The following is a 14,403-nucleotide window of genomic DNA, read 5'->3' on the forward strand; positions in this document are numbered from 1 at the left end:
GGCTGGTGCCAGCGTCCATGGAGAGACGTGCACGGGGGTAGCGCTGAGTGCCCAACCTTTGTCACCGCGAATCAACCTGAAATCAGGTTTCCAGTTCCCAGACGCGTACGATGCCAAAAGCACTCACACCGCAGTGCATTTCATGCGATTTGGCAGATGAGGGAAGGTGGCTGAGAGGTTAGGGGGAAAGTCAACCAAAGATACAAGTTTCAAGGAAGCTTGTGGGGCTCCTAACTTGCACACCTGTGTCCCAACCTCACAGTCCAAAGTGGAAGGAGGGGAGGGGAAGAAGGCAAGACAAAGGCTATTATTGGCACTTGATTAAAAGTGGAAAATTGAAAACACAATTTTTGCAAATTAAAATATGACACCAAAGCAAACCAAAATGAAACCTTGCAAGGGGCCTATATGTCCATCAACAGACAAGGGGATAGAGAGAATGTGGTATTTATACAAAATGGAGTACGACTCTGCTATAAAGAAAGATAAATGTGAATCATTTTGTAGGAAAACGGATGCACCTTAAGACCGTAACATTAAGTGAAATAAATCAAGACAAGCTTAAATATCACATGGTTTCTCTTCTGAGAAACCTGAAATACAAATGAATTAAAGAGAAAAATAAAAGACAGTTAATAGGAAACAGGGAGATAAATCTTTTGTAAATGCAAAGGGTACCAAGAGATAAGGAGAGAGGAGATGAAAAAGGAATTAAGATGTGTTGCGTACGTCTACCAATTCCCTAATGTAATCCTGATGCACTGAAACACACTAATAAAAATTAAAATTAAACAATACAATAACAAGATTATCTAGTCATTCAAGCAGTTCTGGTTTTTAGCCTCTTATCATCTACTATGGGGAAAGTACAGTGACAGCTGTAAAAACAGGCCCCGAGGAAACAGCACAGGGGAGGGCATGGCCACGCCTCCCCACAGACTGTGAACACCACCTCCAGGCTGGGTTTAGCCTCTTGTATTTGCTCCACCCAAACAAACCGATTTGGTTTCTCCTGTTACAGACAGAGCTGTGCCTCCCAAGGGAACACAACTCAGAATCACTTGCAAACCCAAACTCCCCATAAACTGTCAGAGCTCACATGGGGGGCGGAAGGTAGAATTAAATGAGAGGTGTGCAGACTGCTGGGGACACTTTGTTCGGTACGCATGTATTGTGTATACCCAATATATTGATTAAAAAAAAAAGCTGAGTGTGGTGCTACACACACATTCACACACGCAGGGCTATAGACACAGACACAGGCGTACACAGACATGCAGGCATCCTCTGCTCCAACCTCCATGAGAATCTGTGTTGCTCTGGAGAAGCCACATCTACCCCATGCTAAGCCCACAACATATCCCCCACCCACTGTAGCCGGCTCAAGGCCGGCTGAGGTGACTGAACCCAAACCTCTTTGGCTTGGAATGTCAGGACAAAGGGTTTCTCTGCCTCCAGATGGTGTGACCGGCCTACGTGACACTTGGAGCAACTGCAGCTGTCTCTGCCTCCTGAGGAAGGCAGCTCACAGGAGGAAGACAACACATGGGAGGAAGGCAGGGCAGGAAAATCACTGAGAATAATTAGAGATGGGGCCCTAATTAACATCACAAATCTCTGGATCAAGTTGCTCTTGGAGCTTGCCCCTTCATCTCTCAAGTTTTCAGTGGCCAATTAGTTCTCTTTATTGTTGAAGGTGACTGGGTTACAGATTCTGTTATTTGTAATAGAAAGCATCCTACCTAATAAAAGAAACTGGTACCAGGAAGTGGAATGTTCTAAGTAACACCAAAAAACGGGGACTGGATGAGCTAAGGCACAGGGAGGAGGGCATGAGCGCCTCTGATCATCTGTCTTAGTCACTTTCTCATCACTGAGACCCGTGACTGACACCCTCAATGTAAAGGAGGAAATGTTTGTTCTGCCTCACAGCTTCAGAAGTTTCAGTCCATGGTCAGCTGGTTCCAGGGCAGGAAAGCAAGGAGGAAAGGTCTGGGTGGAGGAAAGCTGCTCACATCATGTCAGCCAGGCAGCAGAAAAGAGAAACAAAGAGCCAGGGAGGGAGATGCACCCTTCCATGTCATGCTCCCACCGCCTCACCTCTTCCAACCAGAATGCACCTCCCGATAGCACTTGCAGCTCTAAACTCACCAGTGGATCGATCTACAGAACAATGTAGTGCCCCCTATGATCCAATCACCTCCTAAAAGCCCGTCTCTGAAAACACGAGACTTTGAGGACTATCACAACATACAGTGAAACTTGGCTGAGCCACGGCCTTGAGACTTGGACCTTGTCCCTGCAACATCAGAGAATTTGAGAAAATTCAGGATGCCAGCCAGAGTATGGGTTAGGAAACCTGGCCTGTGTGAAAGGTCAGAGAGGAAAACATGGTGCTGTGCGGAAGGATTCCCAGCCTGAGACAGGGATAAGCAGGGCCGGCCACCATGAAGATGTAGAATCTGAGCTGTACCTCCAAGCTCTACTGACCCTAGTTGGACGCTGTTAACCAAGAGCTACAGCATTCTGCAGAGAGCCAAGGCCAGGAGACAATTCCCATCCTAGGTTCTAATTTCAATACCTTAAGACTTGGCAGTATCTTCTGTCTGCATTACTAGTCTACGGAAGCAAATAAACCTTAAAAACCAAGTATATTTTTAGGGGAGCTACCTTATCAAGTCTGGCTGACAGTGACTTATGACTGTTTGACCCTAAGATAATCAGCCCCCAACTCAGAAGAACAACGGAAGGGCTAAAGCACGACAGACCCCTATGAAGTACTCTTCTTCCCAGCACTCATCTCTGACATTGCCGGAAAACAAATGGATGAAGATCTTCTTGGAGAGCAGAAGCTGTGGCTGTGTCTTCAACCACACAGGGGATTATGCTGGCCATGGCACTGCGCTTTCTTAAGCACGGGTGTGGTGACAAAAGGTACAAGAGTGCTGGGCAGACAAGGGGAGGAGCGGAGCAGACATTCGTCCTTTGCTTGTCCTCCCCACAGGCCATGATCCAGGACACAGGCCTTCTCCTACTGCCATCTAATCTGCCTGTTGGGAGTCCCTGGTGACACATAATCGATTTCCCGAGTAGGGGAATTGCCTATTCACACCCTCTAGCCACTTAAAAAATATTTTGTATTTTCCTATGATCAACATTCTTTCAACTTCTGTCACTGTTTTCTCAAGCATATGCGCTAGAAGCATTACCTAGTGTGCAGTTTCTCTATATGCTGTTTCTATCTTCTGTTGAAGATTAGTTTTGATCTCTTACATAGTATCTAATTAATGTATTAGTCATTTCTTCATGGTTTATTTGTTGATTAAAAAATCCTCCTTTCCAGGCATGATACAGGTGCTTACCTGTATTCCCAGTACTTTGAGAAATCAAGGCAGGAGGATCACGAGTTCAAATCCAGCCTGAGTAACTTAGCATCTCAGAGACATTGTCTCAAAATAAAAAGGGCTGGGATCAAAAGTGATCAAGAACCCTAAAGAGAAGAGACCTGCTCTTGGTCCACCCCAGGACAGGCCGGAAGTAGGAACCTGGCTTTTGCACAGCCAGTCCTCCTGGGCAGTGAGGAGAGCAGCTGAAGACCACTTGGATGCCCAGCCCTCCCTCCACTTTTCCTTGCTTCCTATTTCCCAAGCGTGTAGGTGCCCTTCCTGGTCTTTCAACCTCCCCACCATGCTGTGTGCGGCTATATCCTTCCCACCTTGCCAGCAGCCAAGATGTCTGACGCCATGCCAACGCCAGGTTATAGCATCCCTAGATCTTCATTATGAGTAAAGCCGAACCTTCTCCTCTGGGCCTTGGTGAAAGCAATCTACAAAACGCATTGGCCAGGGGAGTCTTCTGAGGAGCCACAGGGGAGCCTGCAGGGAGCCCTCGGTCTCGGTGCTGCTGCCAGCCGACTGCATGGCTGTGCCAACTTCTTCCGCTGTTGGTCTATGCATGGAGAGCAAAATGAGATTGCCACGGCTCCTCCCCCACCTGCCCTCACCTCAAGAACTTCCAAAATTTCCGCGTATGCTGGTACACATACTGGAAGCGTTTCTAGTATAAAATGTCATTTAGAATATGGAGAGCTTCATTTCAAAATTTCCTCAAAATCCAAAAGAGAACGTAGCATAAATACCCTGTAGCATTTTAAAACATTTAAATATAACCACTCTGCCCGGTCACTAACCTTAAAGTCCGAACTAATCATCTGTGGTGGGGATGTGCAGGGCCAGAGCACATCCCCATAAAGTGCACGATCACACCACTTTTCGGTACGGGAATGCTAATAATCCACAGTAATAAGTAAGAGACAGCGGATAGCGTGAAATACTCATCTGGCACCACTGAATTCAAAGCTCTCAATACCATAAATAAGAACAAACGTGAATTTTAAGTTAATACACTTCAAATTGAAGGAACATTCAGAGCAGTGGGTGCAAAAATTAACAAGGGTTACTATTAAATCACACACATAACTTTAAATTTAAGCAGCTTTTAAAGCAAAGCCAAAACAAACTGATTTGCAGCAAACAATGAGAGCAGTTATCCCGCTGGGCAGTTACCAAGTACTGAGGACTTCCCCAACACATCTACCATAACGCCATTAGCAATCCCCTTCAGAGGCAGCACTGACAGGGACTTCCCAGCGCAGGAACAATTGTTCTTTATGTGGTCCCAGTTCCCCTCATTAAGCTCCTTTTAAAGCGGACATGTACGCAAGACAGTGCCTTTTCTAGAAAGTCAGATCCTTGGTGTCAGTGAAATACAAAGGGGAAACAAGTATGCAAATCTCCAGCTGACAACTAAGCCACACGACCATGCCCGTCCTCCCAGCCGCCCTCCTTGGTTCACTCCTAGAGACCAGAAGGCAGAAACAAGGAGGGCGGCTGGGAGGCACTTTGATCCAGTTCTCCGAAAACATAATCTCAACAAAGGACAGGAAACAGACTTGGCTCCCAGTGAGATCACTAATGCTTTCAAGAATGACATGAGAAACACATTTCAGTCAGAAGAGGCGGCCAATGTGGCAAGATTTCATGAACAAAATAACTCGCAGCAAATCCTGGTGGCAAAACAAAGGCCTAAGAGGGCCCACTTCTATAGGATGCCGTTAGTACCTAACATAATGAGGCAACTGACTGGGAAATCTGGAATTTCCTTCCTACAGCTTTGCAGAGAGCGGCAAGCCTTTTCCCTCTCCCAGAGTCAGGTTAAAGCTCCATTCATCCCCCTCTGCCTGCACATACAGAATGGAATCCCATTGGGTTGTTGGTGCTGTGTGCAGTGCTAAACACACAGTGAACAATCATAGGGCCTCCCTTCCCCACTCCACCTCCTGGAACCTCACAGTCCACCTAGAGAGCCAAGGAAACCTGCCGCTTTTGCTTCCAAAAGAACTTCTGGAGATCAAAAGCAAAAACGTGCACTATTGGGAAAAAGCTGGAAAATGCAGATGAGCAAAAAGAATATAAACCAAAGTCAACACCCTCTTACTTCAGTCTACACCCACTTTGAATCCTTTTGGAGCTTGATTTTTGTAAGCAAAGCATCAGCTCTCATTTCCGGTTTTGTAAGTTTTGTTTCAGTCTCCAGGTAGGAACGTGAAATCACCAGCAGGAGGGTACACCACACCAACAATGCCCCCACCACTTTTAAACAGCCAAACTGCATGGCCATCCACCTGGGTATCTTCACCTTCTCCTTCCCCCACCCATCCCACCCCACTGTGTTACCAACTCACTTTCTCAACAGCCTGTCGCCTACCTCCTCCACGTCCCATCATGGGTCTCACGTCCCATACCTGTGTCTTCTACCATCTCACACCAGATACAAAAGAAAAAGAAGAAAAAAAAACTCCTCCTAAAACCACAGCCACAGTCAGCCCAGGTGGTCATCTTTGGCTGCTCTTCACCTACTTCCTCCCATCCACCCTGTCTCCCCAATGACCAGTCCCCTGGGCCCCTCTTCCCAACAGCAAGCTAAGAGATCTCTGTCCAGTCTCGCCCCCACAGCCCCTGGCAGTTTTCTCCTCCCTGTCCCAAGGTGTCCTTTAAAATCACAGTCTGATCAGGTGCCCCTGCTTCACGTCTTTCAGTAACTCCCCAGTGCCTTTCCACCAATACCCTAACTCTTTAGCAGTTTAGTGAGTTCATGAATTGAAAGGACAAACACTGTCAGGTTTCACTTACAGGAGGCACCAGAATGACCCAACCATGAAGACAGAAACAGAATGAGCAGCAGCAGGGAACAGGGTGACGAGGAGCTGCTGTTTAATGGGGTCAGAGCTGTCTCAGTGGAGATAACGATTTTTGGCGATACGCAGTGGTGATGTTGGCACAACGTGAATGTACATAATGCCCACGAACTCGCGTGCTTAAAAGTTAAAATAAATGTATGTGTATTTTACCACAACAATAACAAGAAAACTTTTCCTTGGCAGAGGGCCCATGACCCCCAAACTGACTCCTGCCTTTCCACCTGTCTACGCGCCCTGGCCAAATTCCCCAACCTGAAGCAAAGCCTGCACAACACACAAAGATGGGGAGGCTTCCGGTGACCTGCAAGGGGCACCCTTACCAGGCCCCCACCCCGTTGCCCAGGACCTGGCCGTGAGCAAGGGACAGGAAGTTCACAGAGAACCAGGGAGTAGGTGTCACTGTGAGACCTTGCCAGGCTCCTGCAGAGACAGCCCGTCTGAGGAATGAAGCTAATGCCAATCACACAGGGCAGACAGAAAAGCTGCTGCAGATGCCAAGGATGGCTCCAGTTTTAGACCCTCACACCTCGGGCCCCCCGGCCCAAGGAATGCGAGCCGACATTCAGGATGGAGCTGGTGTCCTCACACATTCCTGTGTGGATGCCCTACCCAGAGTGACCAAGGTGAGGCAAAGGCACAGAATCGGGTTTAGGTAAGGTCGCCAACAGGGCAGGGGGCATAATGGGATGGATATCCTTCTGAGAAGAGGAGGAGGGACCGTAGCTCTCAGAATCTCTGTCCCACCATCTGCGTGACACTGAGAAAGCTGCTGTCCACAGGCTACGAAGACCATCACCAGGAACCAATCCGGCCAGCTCCACGACCTTGGACCTCACCGCCTCCTTAACTGTGAGAAACGAACGTTTGCTGTGTACGCCAGCCAGTCTCTGGTGTCCTAGCAGCCAAGCACAGCACCACCACACACCTCCCCTCACAAGTTGTGGTTTGCCTGTGTGCTCCTCCTTGGAGAAGGCAGCTTGGGTTCTCCACACGCAAAGTCCCTCCTGCCTGGCAGAGTGGCGGGCACACAGGGTGCCGAGTAGGCGAGTGAACACATCAGAGAGGCATGACCCGTGCTTCCATCCTGTGTCGGTCCCACCGCCGCCACCCCACCCTCACGACGCACAGGATCATCAGAGAGCCCGGATCAGGGTCAGAACCAACGGGAGATACCTGTCCAGCATTTACCAACCTAGAGAGTGAGTAGAGTGGGAACTGGACTCCTAAGGACACTTTACTCAAGCAGAAGTCAGGGCTAGCAGGCCATGCTGACTCCACGGCGTTTCACAGGGCTGACCAGAGCATGGAAGATGGGGCCAACCCGGCTTTGTGAAAGGGCTCAGACGCCTGATCTTCATTCCAGGTGTGTCTTCCCACAGGATTTACTTCACAAATCACAGCTACACGATTTTCCAAGCTTTTATTTCACTGCTCGAGCCACTAGCTAGCAAGGGTTTCCGCACCTCCTCACTTTCTCTGAAGCTCTCTGCTAAGAATATTTAATGGCTTGCTACTGGGAGAGCTTTCATTAGAATCTCAGATTAGGGAAGAAACAGGCCCAACTACAGGGCAATTTCCGAAGAGTATATTGCTCTCCATGTTCCAACTCTGCATAAGACAAGGGACTTTAGGTTAACAGGCAATAAGGATCAAAGAGATCTGAACAGGAGTGAAAACAAACAAATGGATTAAAGCAAATGGAAGCACACGTGCCATAAAGCCTGTCTCCAGCCTGAGAAAGCCCCGTGATGGGGGAGGGGGGTCCTTGGCTGGACGGTTTCCTGAGGGCAAAGCCCTACAGGACAGCTACAGACCCAAAGAGCGGCTGGGCACCACCACGGGTCAGGGTCAAGGTTGGTTTCTGTCTGGGCACGGAAACACTGCTTTACAAACAAAAGCCACCAACTAGAAGCTCACAGACCCTCCATTCCGGGCACAGGCCAGTTGAAAAGGATTTGAAAACACCTAGAACTTTATATTTCATAAAGTGACAGGAGGGCAATGTTTTTTTCCATCTGCAGAAAATGAATGTGATCAGCATCAGCTGAATTCATTAGAAGGCTTGACTTAAGGAGGGGGACTGCTATGGCCACACTGAAGGTTCTGGATGACTGGCTACCAAGTGTTTCCTGGCATATGAACAAAATCTGCAAGGAACAAGGACAAGACCTTTTTCTATCAGATGACCATCAGCCCGGGAGGTGTCAGTCCTCCCAGCTCTGGAACAGCCAGAATGAGATGGATTGTACGGGCTGGTTTGAGAGTGGTCTTTCCCACTTATCAGACGACCTGCGTGGCCTTCAGTCTGATGTCCACATTGTCAAACTCTCCCCAACAGCCCAGAGTCTTTTCAAGAGCAGCATCACTGCCACGGTGCAGACATCTCACAGCCACAATGTGCCACACGGGACCCTTCTGATCCACGTGATACAGTACAGCCCAAGCTCTGCAAACACGGACAGAGGCTCAAGTCCAAGGCAATTCATCTCTGCTGTTCCAAATTTCTGAGCTACAAACTCGGCGATGACAACATCTATTCCACAGGACTGTAACACAGCCTGGCTGGGAAAGCCAACTCACCAGATGCAAGTGCCCTGACTGCCACTTCTCCATCTGAGCCTGAAGAGCTCTGTCCTGCCTTCTGGCAGGTGTGCCCAGGTAACCAACCTGGACTGGCCTCACTGGCAGCAGACCTTCCCAAACCACTAACCACCGCTCCACACTCATTTCCCGGAGGAAGTTCTGCACAGACTCGGCAGGAACAGCAACTTCAGAAAGGGCCACCTCTTCAAGGCCTGGTCAGAAAGCCTCACCCAGCACCCCAAGCCCTCTACAGTGGCACCCTCACCTGCCCCAACCCCAGAAGGTCCACGAGGGGCAGCAGGCAGCCCTGGCTTTCAGGGGACCTGCAGCCCTAGCACACACCTCACACTGAATGTTACGAGAGTCAATGAGCTCACGTCTGAAGGACTGCGGGTCCCTGCCGGACAAGGTAGCCAAAAACTATAAACCACTGTTCTACCCAGAAACACAAACTCAGCTGTAAGAGGGAATGTGCTAATTATAACCCATAGACTTCTCAATTTGTTCCCTCAAGGCAGATAAAAAAAAATATATTTCCAAGAAGTCAAATGTGTTTAGGTTGGCAAACCCAAGAGAGACGCTGGAACCTCTGGGTGAGTGCAAAACCGCTCAAATATACTCCACACACCGGACAGCTCTGCCTGGTCCTGGCAGGGACGCAGCTGCCGAGAACCGCCAGTAATTACTAAACAGAATACGGCCACCAGAGGAAGCCAGCTTCCCTCCCAAATGAACGCACTTATTAATTCGAGGGTCCCAGCTTGGTGCGTTCCTGTGCTAATATTCTCCCCGAAGTCCTCGGCCCCTTGTCTGCCCCGTTCCTGAGCTTACGTGGCTTGCAAAGTGAACGCGCTGCGCTCCAACCGAGCCACCTCTGCAGTCCTGTGTTCTCTCCATACTTGGTCGGCCATCTGATCGCTCAAGGAGCAGCTCTCAGAGCCAAGAGCGCAGGGCTCTGCAGCAGGTACGCAACTCACATAGGACTTCCTGTCACGGGCAGGGCGGGGCCCCTCCGAGAAAAAGCAGCCTTCGCATCCCACAACACGCCATGGGGGACCCCCAAAATCGGAAGAGTCAGGCAGGAGACACAGCTCGGAGGCGAGCTCACAGCAAGACCTGGGGCACATGTCCATCGCCATGCCTCAGTTTCCCCACGAAGTGTACAACACATCTGCTAACATCCTGTCCCAATTTCCATCACTGTTGACTTGACAAGAAAGGCTCCATTCTGGAAACTCTGAGCTGCTTCCTTTTGGGATTCTCAAGAATGTTAGAAACCAAAAAGCCAGCAAATGCCAAGCGGCTCTCTTTATTCTGAACCCATCATTTTAAAAAAAAATGTACTGAAAAATCTGCACAGGGTACAGCTCAGCACTGCCCGTGAACAAACGGATCATGGTGAGGAAAGCTAGGCGCCCACAGCAAGCTGCAAAATGGCACCAGCTGCGTATTTCACTAAGTAATTAGTTGAGAAGGCAAAGGTTACAAGTTAAGGAACCTAAACATTAAAAAGGAGAAAAACAGGGTTGGAGATTTAGCTCAGTGAGTGCCACCGCCTGCCTCACAAGCGCAAGGTCCCGAGTTCGATCCCCAACAAAATAAATAGATAAATGGAGAAAAATAAGCATTACTCAACAAGATAGCTTCAGAGCTGAACACAGTTTTTCAGAATAATAAAAACGTAGATCCCTCAGTTCGCTACTGAAATAAAGTCTCGTAGACTGTAAACCAAAGGAGAGACGTTTATACGTGTACATTAGGATTTCGTGAATGTTTACTAGGTGAGAAGTGATCAAAACAAACAAACAAAAACTCTTACAATGTAAACTCAGACAGCAAAACTACTTTGTCACTTGAAAGAATTTTTGAAGAGAATAGCTAAGTGGCCACTTCACCTAAACTGATTAAAATAACAATCACATTAGGATTTGGAAGCAATTTCTGTATCAATTTCCAATTTTACCTTTAATGTTGGAAGTATTACTTAAAATCAGAGGCATTATAATTCATACATATTTCTAAGTGCATTCTGTAGTATTCATGAAGACCTACAAGATATGGAACACAATAAATCCGCCTACTACGCATGCCCTAACTAGGTACATTTTTAAGCCACACATAAAGTGTGTACTAAAGTTTATGTTTACAAAATTTACATTTGTGTTACATAAATGTGAATAATAGCTCTGCTAATATTTAAAGGTTCTGGTTACAGCAGATATTTCACATATTGGTGTGCACCAAAGTCCACACTTTTTTTTGACCTTCAATCCAGCACACCAAAAGTTACATAAAAACCCACTTTTAAAGTTAATCAGTTTAACCACATATGAACCTATAAGACAAATTAAGCCCAGGGAAGTTTTGGTAAGAAATAAAATACTCATGAGATAATTGACCATGTGGAAGAGGAAGAAAAGGGCTAAAGGTGTAGGGAAAGTGGGAAGGGTAGGGGAAAGGTAATAAGGGAAAAGAAAAAAATGACAGAAATGAAAAAATGGAAATAAAATGTTTGTAAATGGGGAGGGGAGGAGGGGGAGAAGGGAGGGCAGGGGGAAGGGGAAAAAAATGAGAACCAACACCTGTCATGTAAAGGTACAAGAGCCCAATGATGAATGTAACTGTACTCTATACCTAAAATGTACCAATAAACTCAATAAAGAAAAAAAAAGAAATAAAATACTCAACAGCAAACTACACTGTAATATCCTGATTAAGAAAAGTTCACTTCCTTCTACAAGTTGTTTATCAAAAAGAAATTCTAAATATATTATTAGACTGTAAATACTTAAATGTAAAAGGCATAAAAACTTAAAATTTACAGTTCTACCCTTAGACAGTTCTACCTTTAAGGAAGACAGAGAAACTAGAGTTCTTTTCAAATGACATACGTACAAGCTGCCCCTGGTTTAGAAATTAAAACTGCTTACCAACTCTTCTCCATTGTTTTCTCCCCCCATTGAACCAGCACTTTCGAACTCCTTTTAAATTTTCAGTCTCATGTGAAAGGGAGAGACAAACATTCGTTGTGACAGAGAGAACACACTAAGTACAACAAATATTTTGCACACAGATAAGAAGGGGAAAGTAGGTCAGCATCCCGGGGTAGGAAGAATCGGCTTGAGCCTCCAGCCAGGACTGAACTGCAGGATTCCGAGTGCTGGAGTCTCCTCCTATCCACAGCTACTGCTCGGCCCTGGATGCCCAGTATCCAGAGACAAGAAAGATCTACCTCCCAGGCATTTGCAATCTTGAGGGGCAAAGAAAGCACTCAAGAAAACACAGACCCAATAAAGCAAGAACTCACACAGGACATCTGGTCTACCTCACACTGAGGACTCAGTCACACTTCCCTTTAGAGTTAGAGCAATCACCTTGGCAAAGAAGAATGGCTTTTTATTCATTTTATTAGTAAAAAGACCAATGAAAGTGACAGAGCTGTCTGGGCCAGCAGTGTCAGGAGCTGCCCAATGGGACATCAAGCCTGTGTGAAGAGTGGAGAGGACAAGGGTACCTGGGAAGCACTGCGAGGGCCGTGGCTTTCCCCTTCGCCACACCCATGGCCTTCCCGGGTCTGATCACACATCCGCCAGCTGACTCCCAAGCGCGGCCCACAGCTGCATCACAGCTGCCTCCCCCGGGGCAAGGACGCCACCGTCCCCAGGCTGCAGCTCCACCACCCAGGTCCAGAGGAGGGAAGAGGACAACCTGGAGCAGAGCCACCTCCGAACCCAGGTTGGACAAAAGGTGACAGGTTACTGCTCACAGCCACAGGGAGTCCCGGATTTTCTACAAATGCAACTGAACTCACCGATCCTGAATGATGGACGATAACCTTACAGATGTTTTCATTCTGTGATCCCAAAAGCCTTCGCCCTGATCTCAGTGGTTCCTACTCTGGCTGCAACCGAGTCAGCAGGCGATTTCCAAAGTATTCAAATAGACTTGTGTAGAAACAAGAATTCTTCTGAAGCATGTTTAAAGTCATTCTATGAAACTGCAACAATAAGGAAAGTGGCATGTCCAGGTCTGGATGATCTCACACGTGTGTGTATGTGGGACAGAAGCGGGACAGCACATCACAGGGTCACCTCCGCCTCTGGGCACCCGTGGTTTCAGGCATCAGCTAATGCACTTTATTTTGAGGAAAAGAGATGCCAACCAATCCAGCAGGCTGTGAATCCAGTAAGGGCTTGTACTGTTTTCTAGCTGTGGGCCTAGGCCAGTCCAAGGATGAAGGGTAGCACCCTGCTGCCAAGTTAAAAATCTGGTCAACTTTTCAAACTACGTCTATCCAACAACTATGTTTATTCTGCCCCCAAATGTACAGCCGTACTTGTTTACATCACTGAACATGCTTCCACCAGTTGAACCACCAGTGGTACATACCTAATTGCCCCCCCGGGTGGCATGGGGCAGTAAGAGTAACACCCTAGAAAAATTAACTCTCTCAGTAGACAGACTTACAAACATGATTTAGGTACCTTCAGAAATGTGATTTTCTGTCTCTTCTGAAGTTATGATCTTTCATAAGTGTGGAGATAATGTTGACGTACTGCATTTCAACAACTACAGGATTGAGAGGAACACCATGTAAATACAATGCTATGGTCTAAATGTCATTTGTCCCCACCAAAACACATGCGAAGACTTAATCCCCCGCTGTCATGGCACTGAGGGGCGGCTGGCTTTGAGGAGGTGACCAGGTCATTGACAGTGTCTTTCAACTGAGGTCAGCTCAGTGCTCACGGGGACAGACAGTTCCCTCTCCAGCTGTCTGTCTGCCCCCTGTCTTCCACATGGGTCCACCTGCCTCCCACTTTCTGCCACGAAGTCCTCAGCAGAAGTCAAGTAGGTGCTGATGCCTGGCCCCTGAGCTTCCAGAATGTTGAGTCAAAATAAACTCTTTTGTTAAGTAAATTAACCAGTTGTGGTAACAGAAAATGGACCAACACACACACACACACACACACGCACGCACGCACGCACACACGCACGATCCGAAACAACCACAGTTGAACTCACAAGTCCATCCCAACCCCCTCACCAGTATCACCCACATAAAGGTTTCCCCACACAGCATCCTGCGCGATCATCTTAACTGCTACTAAACTTTAACTCTAGAAAGTAAATAAACAGAAGCCCTTCCGGAAAAAGGACAGTGATACCATATCCCCCACAAAATACAATTCCGCCCCCTCACTGCACTAGGACAGCCACCCACTCAAGTCTTCTCTTAGCTCTTGAAAGGAAGCCAAACCCAAACTCTCAGGAGAAAAATATTCATTTGCAAAATAGGAAGCAAAATCAAATGTACATTTTTACTGAACCTTGACCTAAATCCATGTTCCTCCAATTTAAAAAAAAATTTTCCCACTGTGAGCGAAGAGTAGACATGAGAACAGGATTATACAATGGCTCCCTCACACCACTGAATAAAACTGACCGGAGCCCATGACACGCGGAAGAGCAAACGCTTTACTCCCAGGACAGAGGAGGTGTAGACAGATGGACTTGATTCCAGGGAGAGAAGAGGACCAAGGTTTGGACGTTCCGGAAGT

General features: G+C 47.5%; 1 protein-coding gene across 6 annotated transcripts in view; it reads right to left on the reverse strand.

Annotated features, from left to right (window-relative positions):
• Myo1b (myosin IB) overlaps positions 1 to 11,894 on the reverse strand; it is a 136,306-nt gene extending 124,412 nt beyond the window's left edge. For 5 of the 6 annotated variants that reach the window (XM_010636874.3, XM_010636878.3, XM_010636877.3 and 2 more), the window contains exon 1: positions 9,674 to 9,774. In XM_010636874.3, the coding sequence (XP_010635176.1) occupies positions 9,674 to 9,739 (66 nt within the window). In that variant the 5' untranslated portion in view covers positions 9,740 to 9,774. Of the gene's footprint in view, positions 1 to 9,673; positions 9,775 to 11,772 lie in introns of those variants that run through there. The other variant, XM_010636876.3, reaches the window with a different exon arrangement.
• Positions 11,895 to 14,403: the final 2,509 nt, after the last annotated feature.

The sequence above is a fragment of the Fukomys damarensis genome, unplaced genomic scaffold, assembly GCF_012274545.1.
Source record: "Fukomys damarensis isolate Sample0158 unplaced genomic scaffold, DMR_v1.0_HiC HiC_scaffold_26, whole genome shotgun sequence".
Lineage (NCBI taxonomy): Eukaryota > Metazoa > Chordata > Mammalia > Rodentia > Bathyergidae > Fukomys > Fukomys damarensis.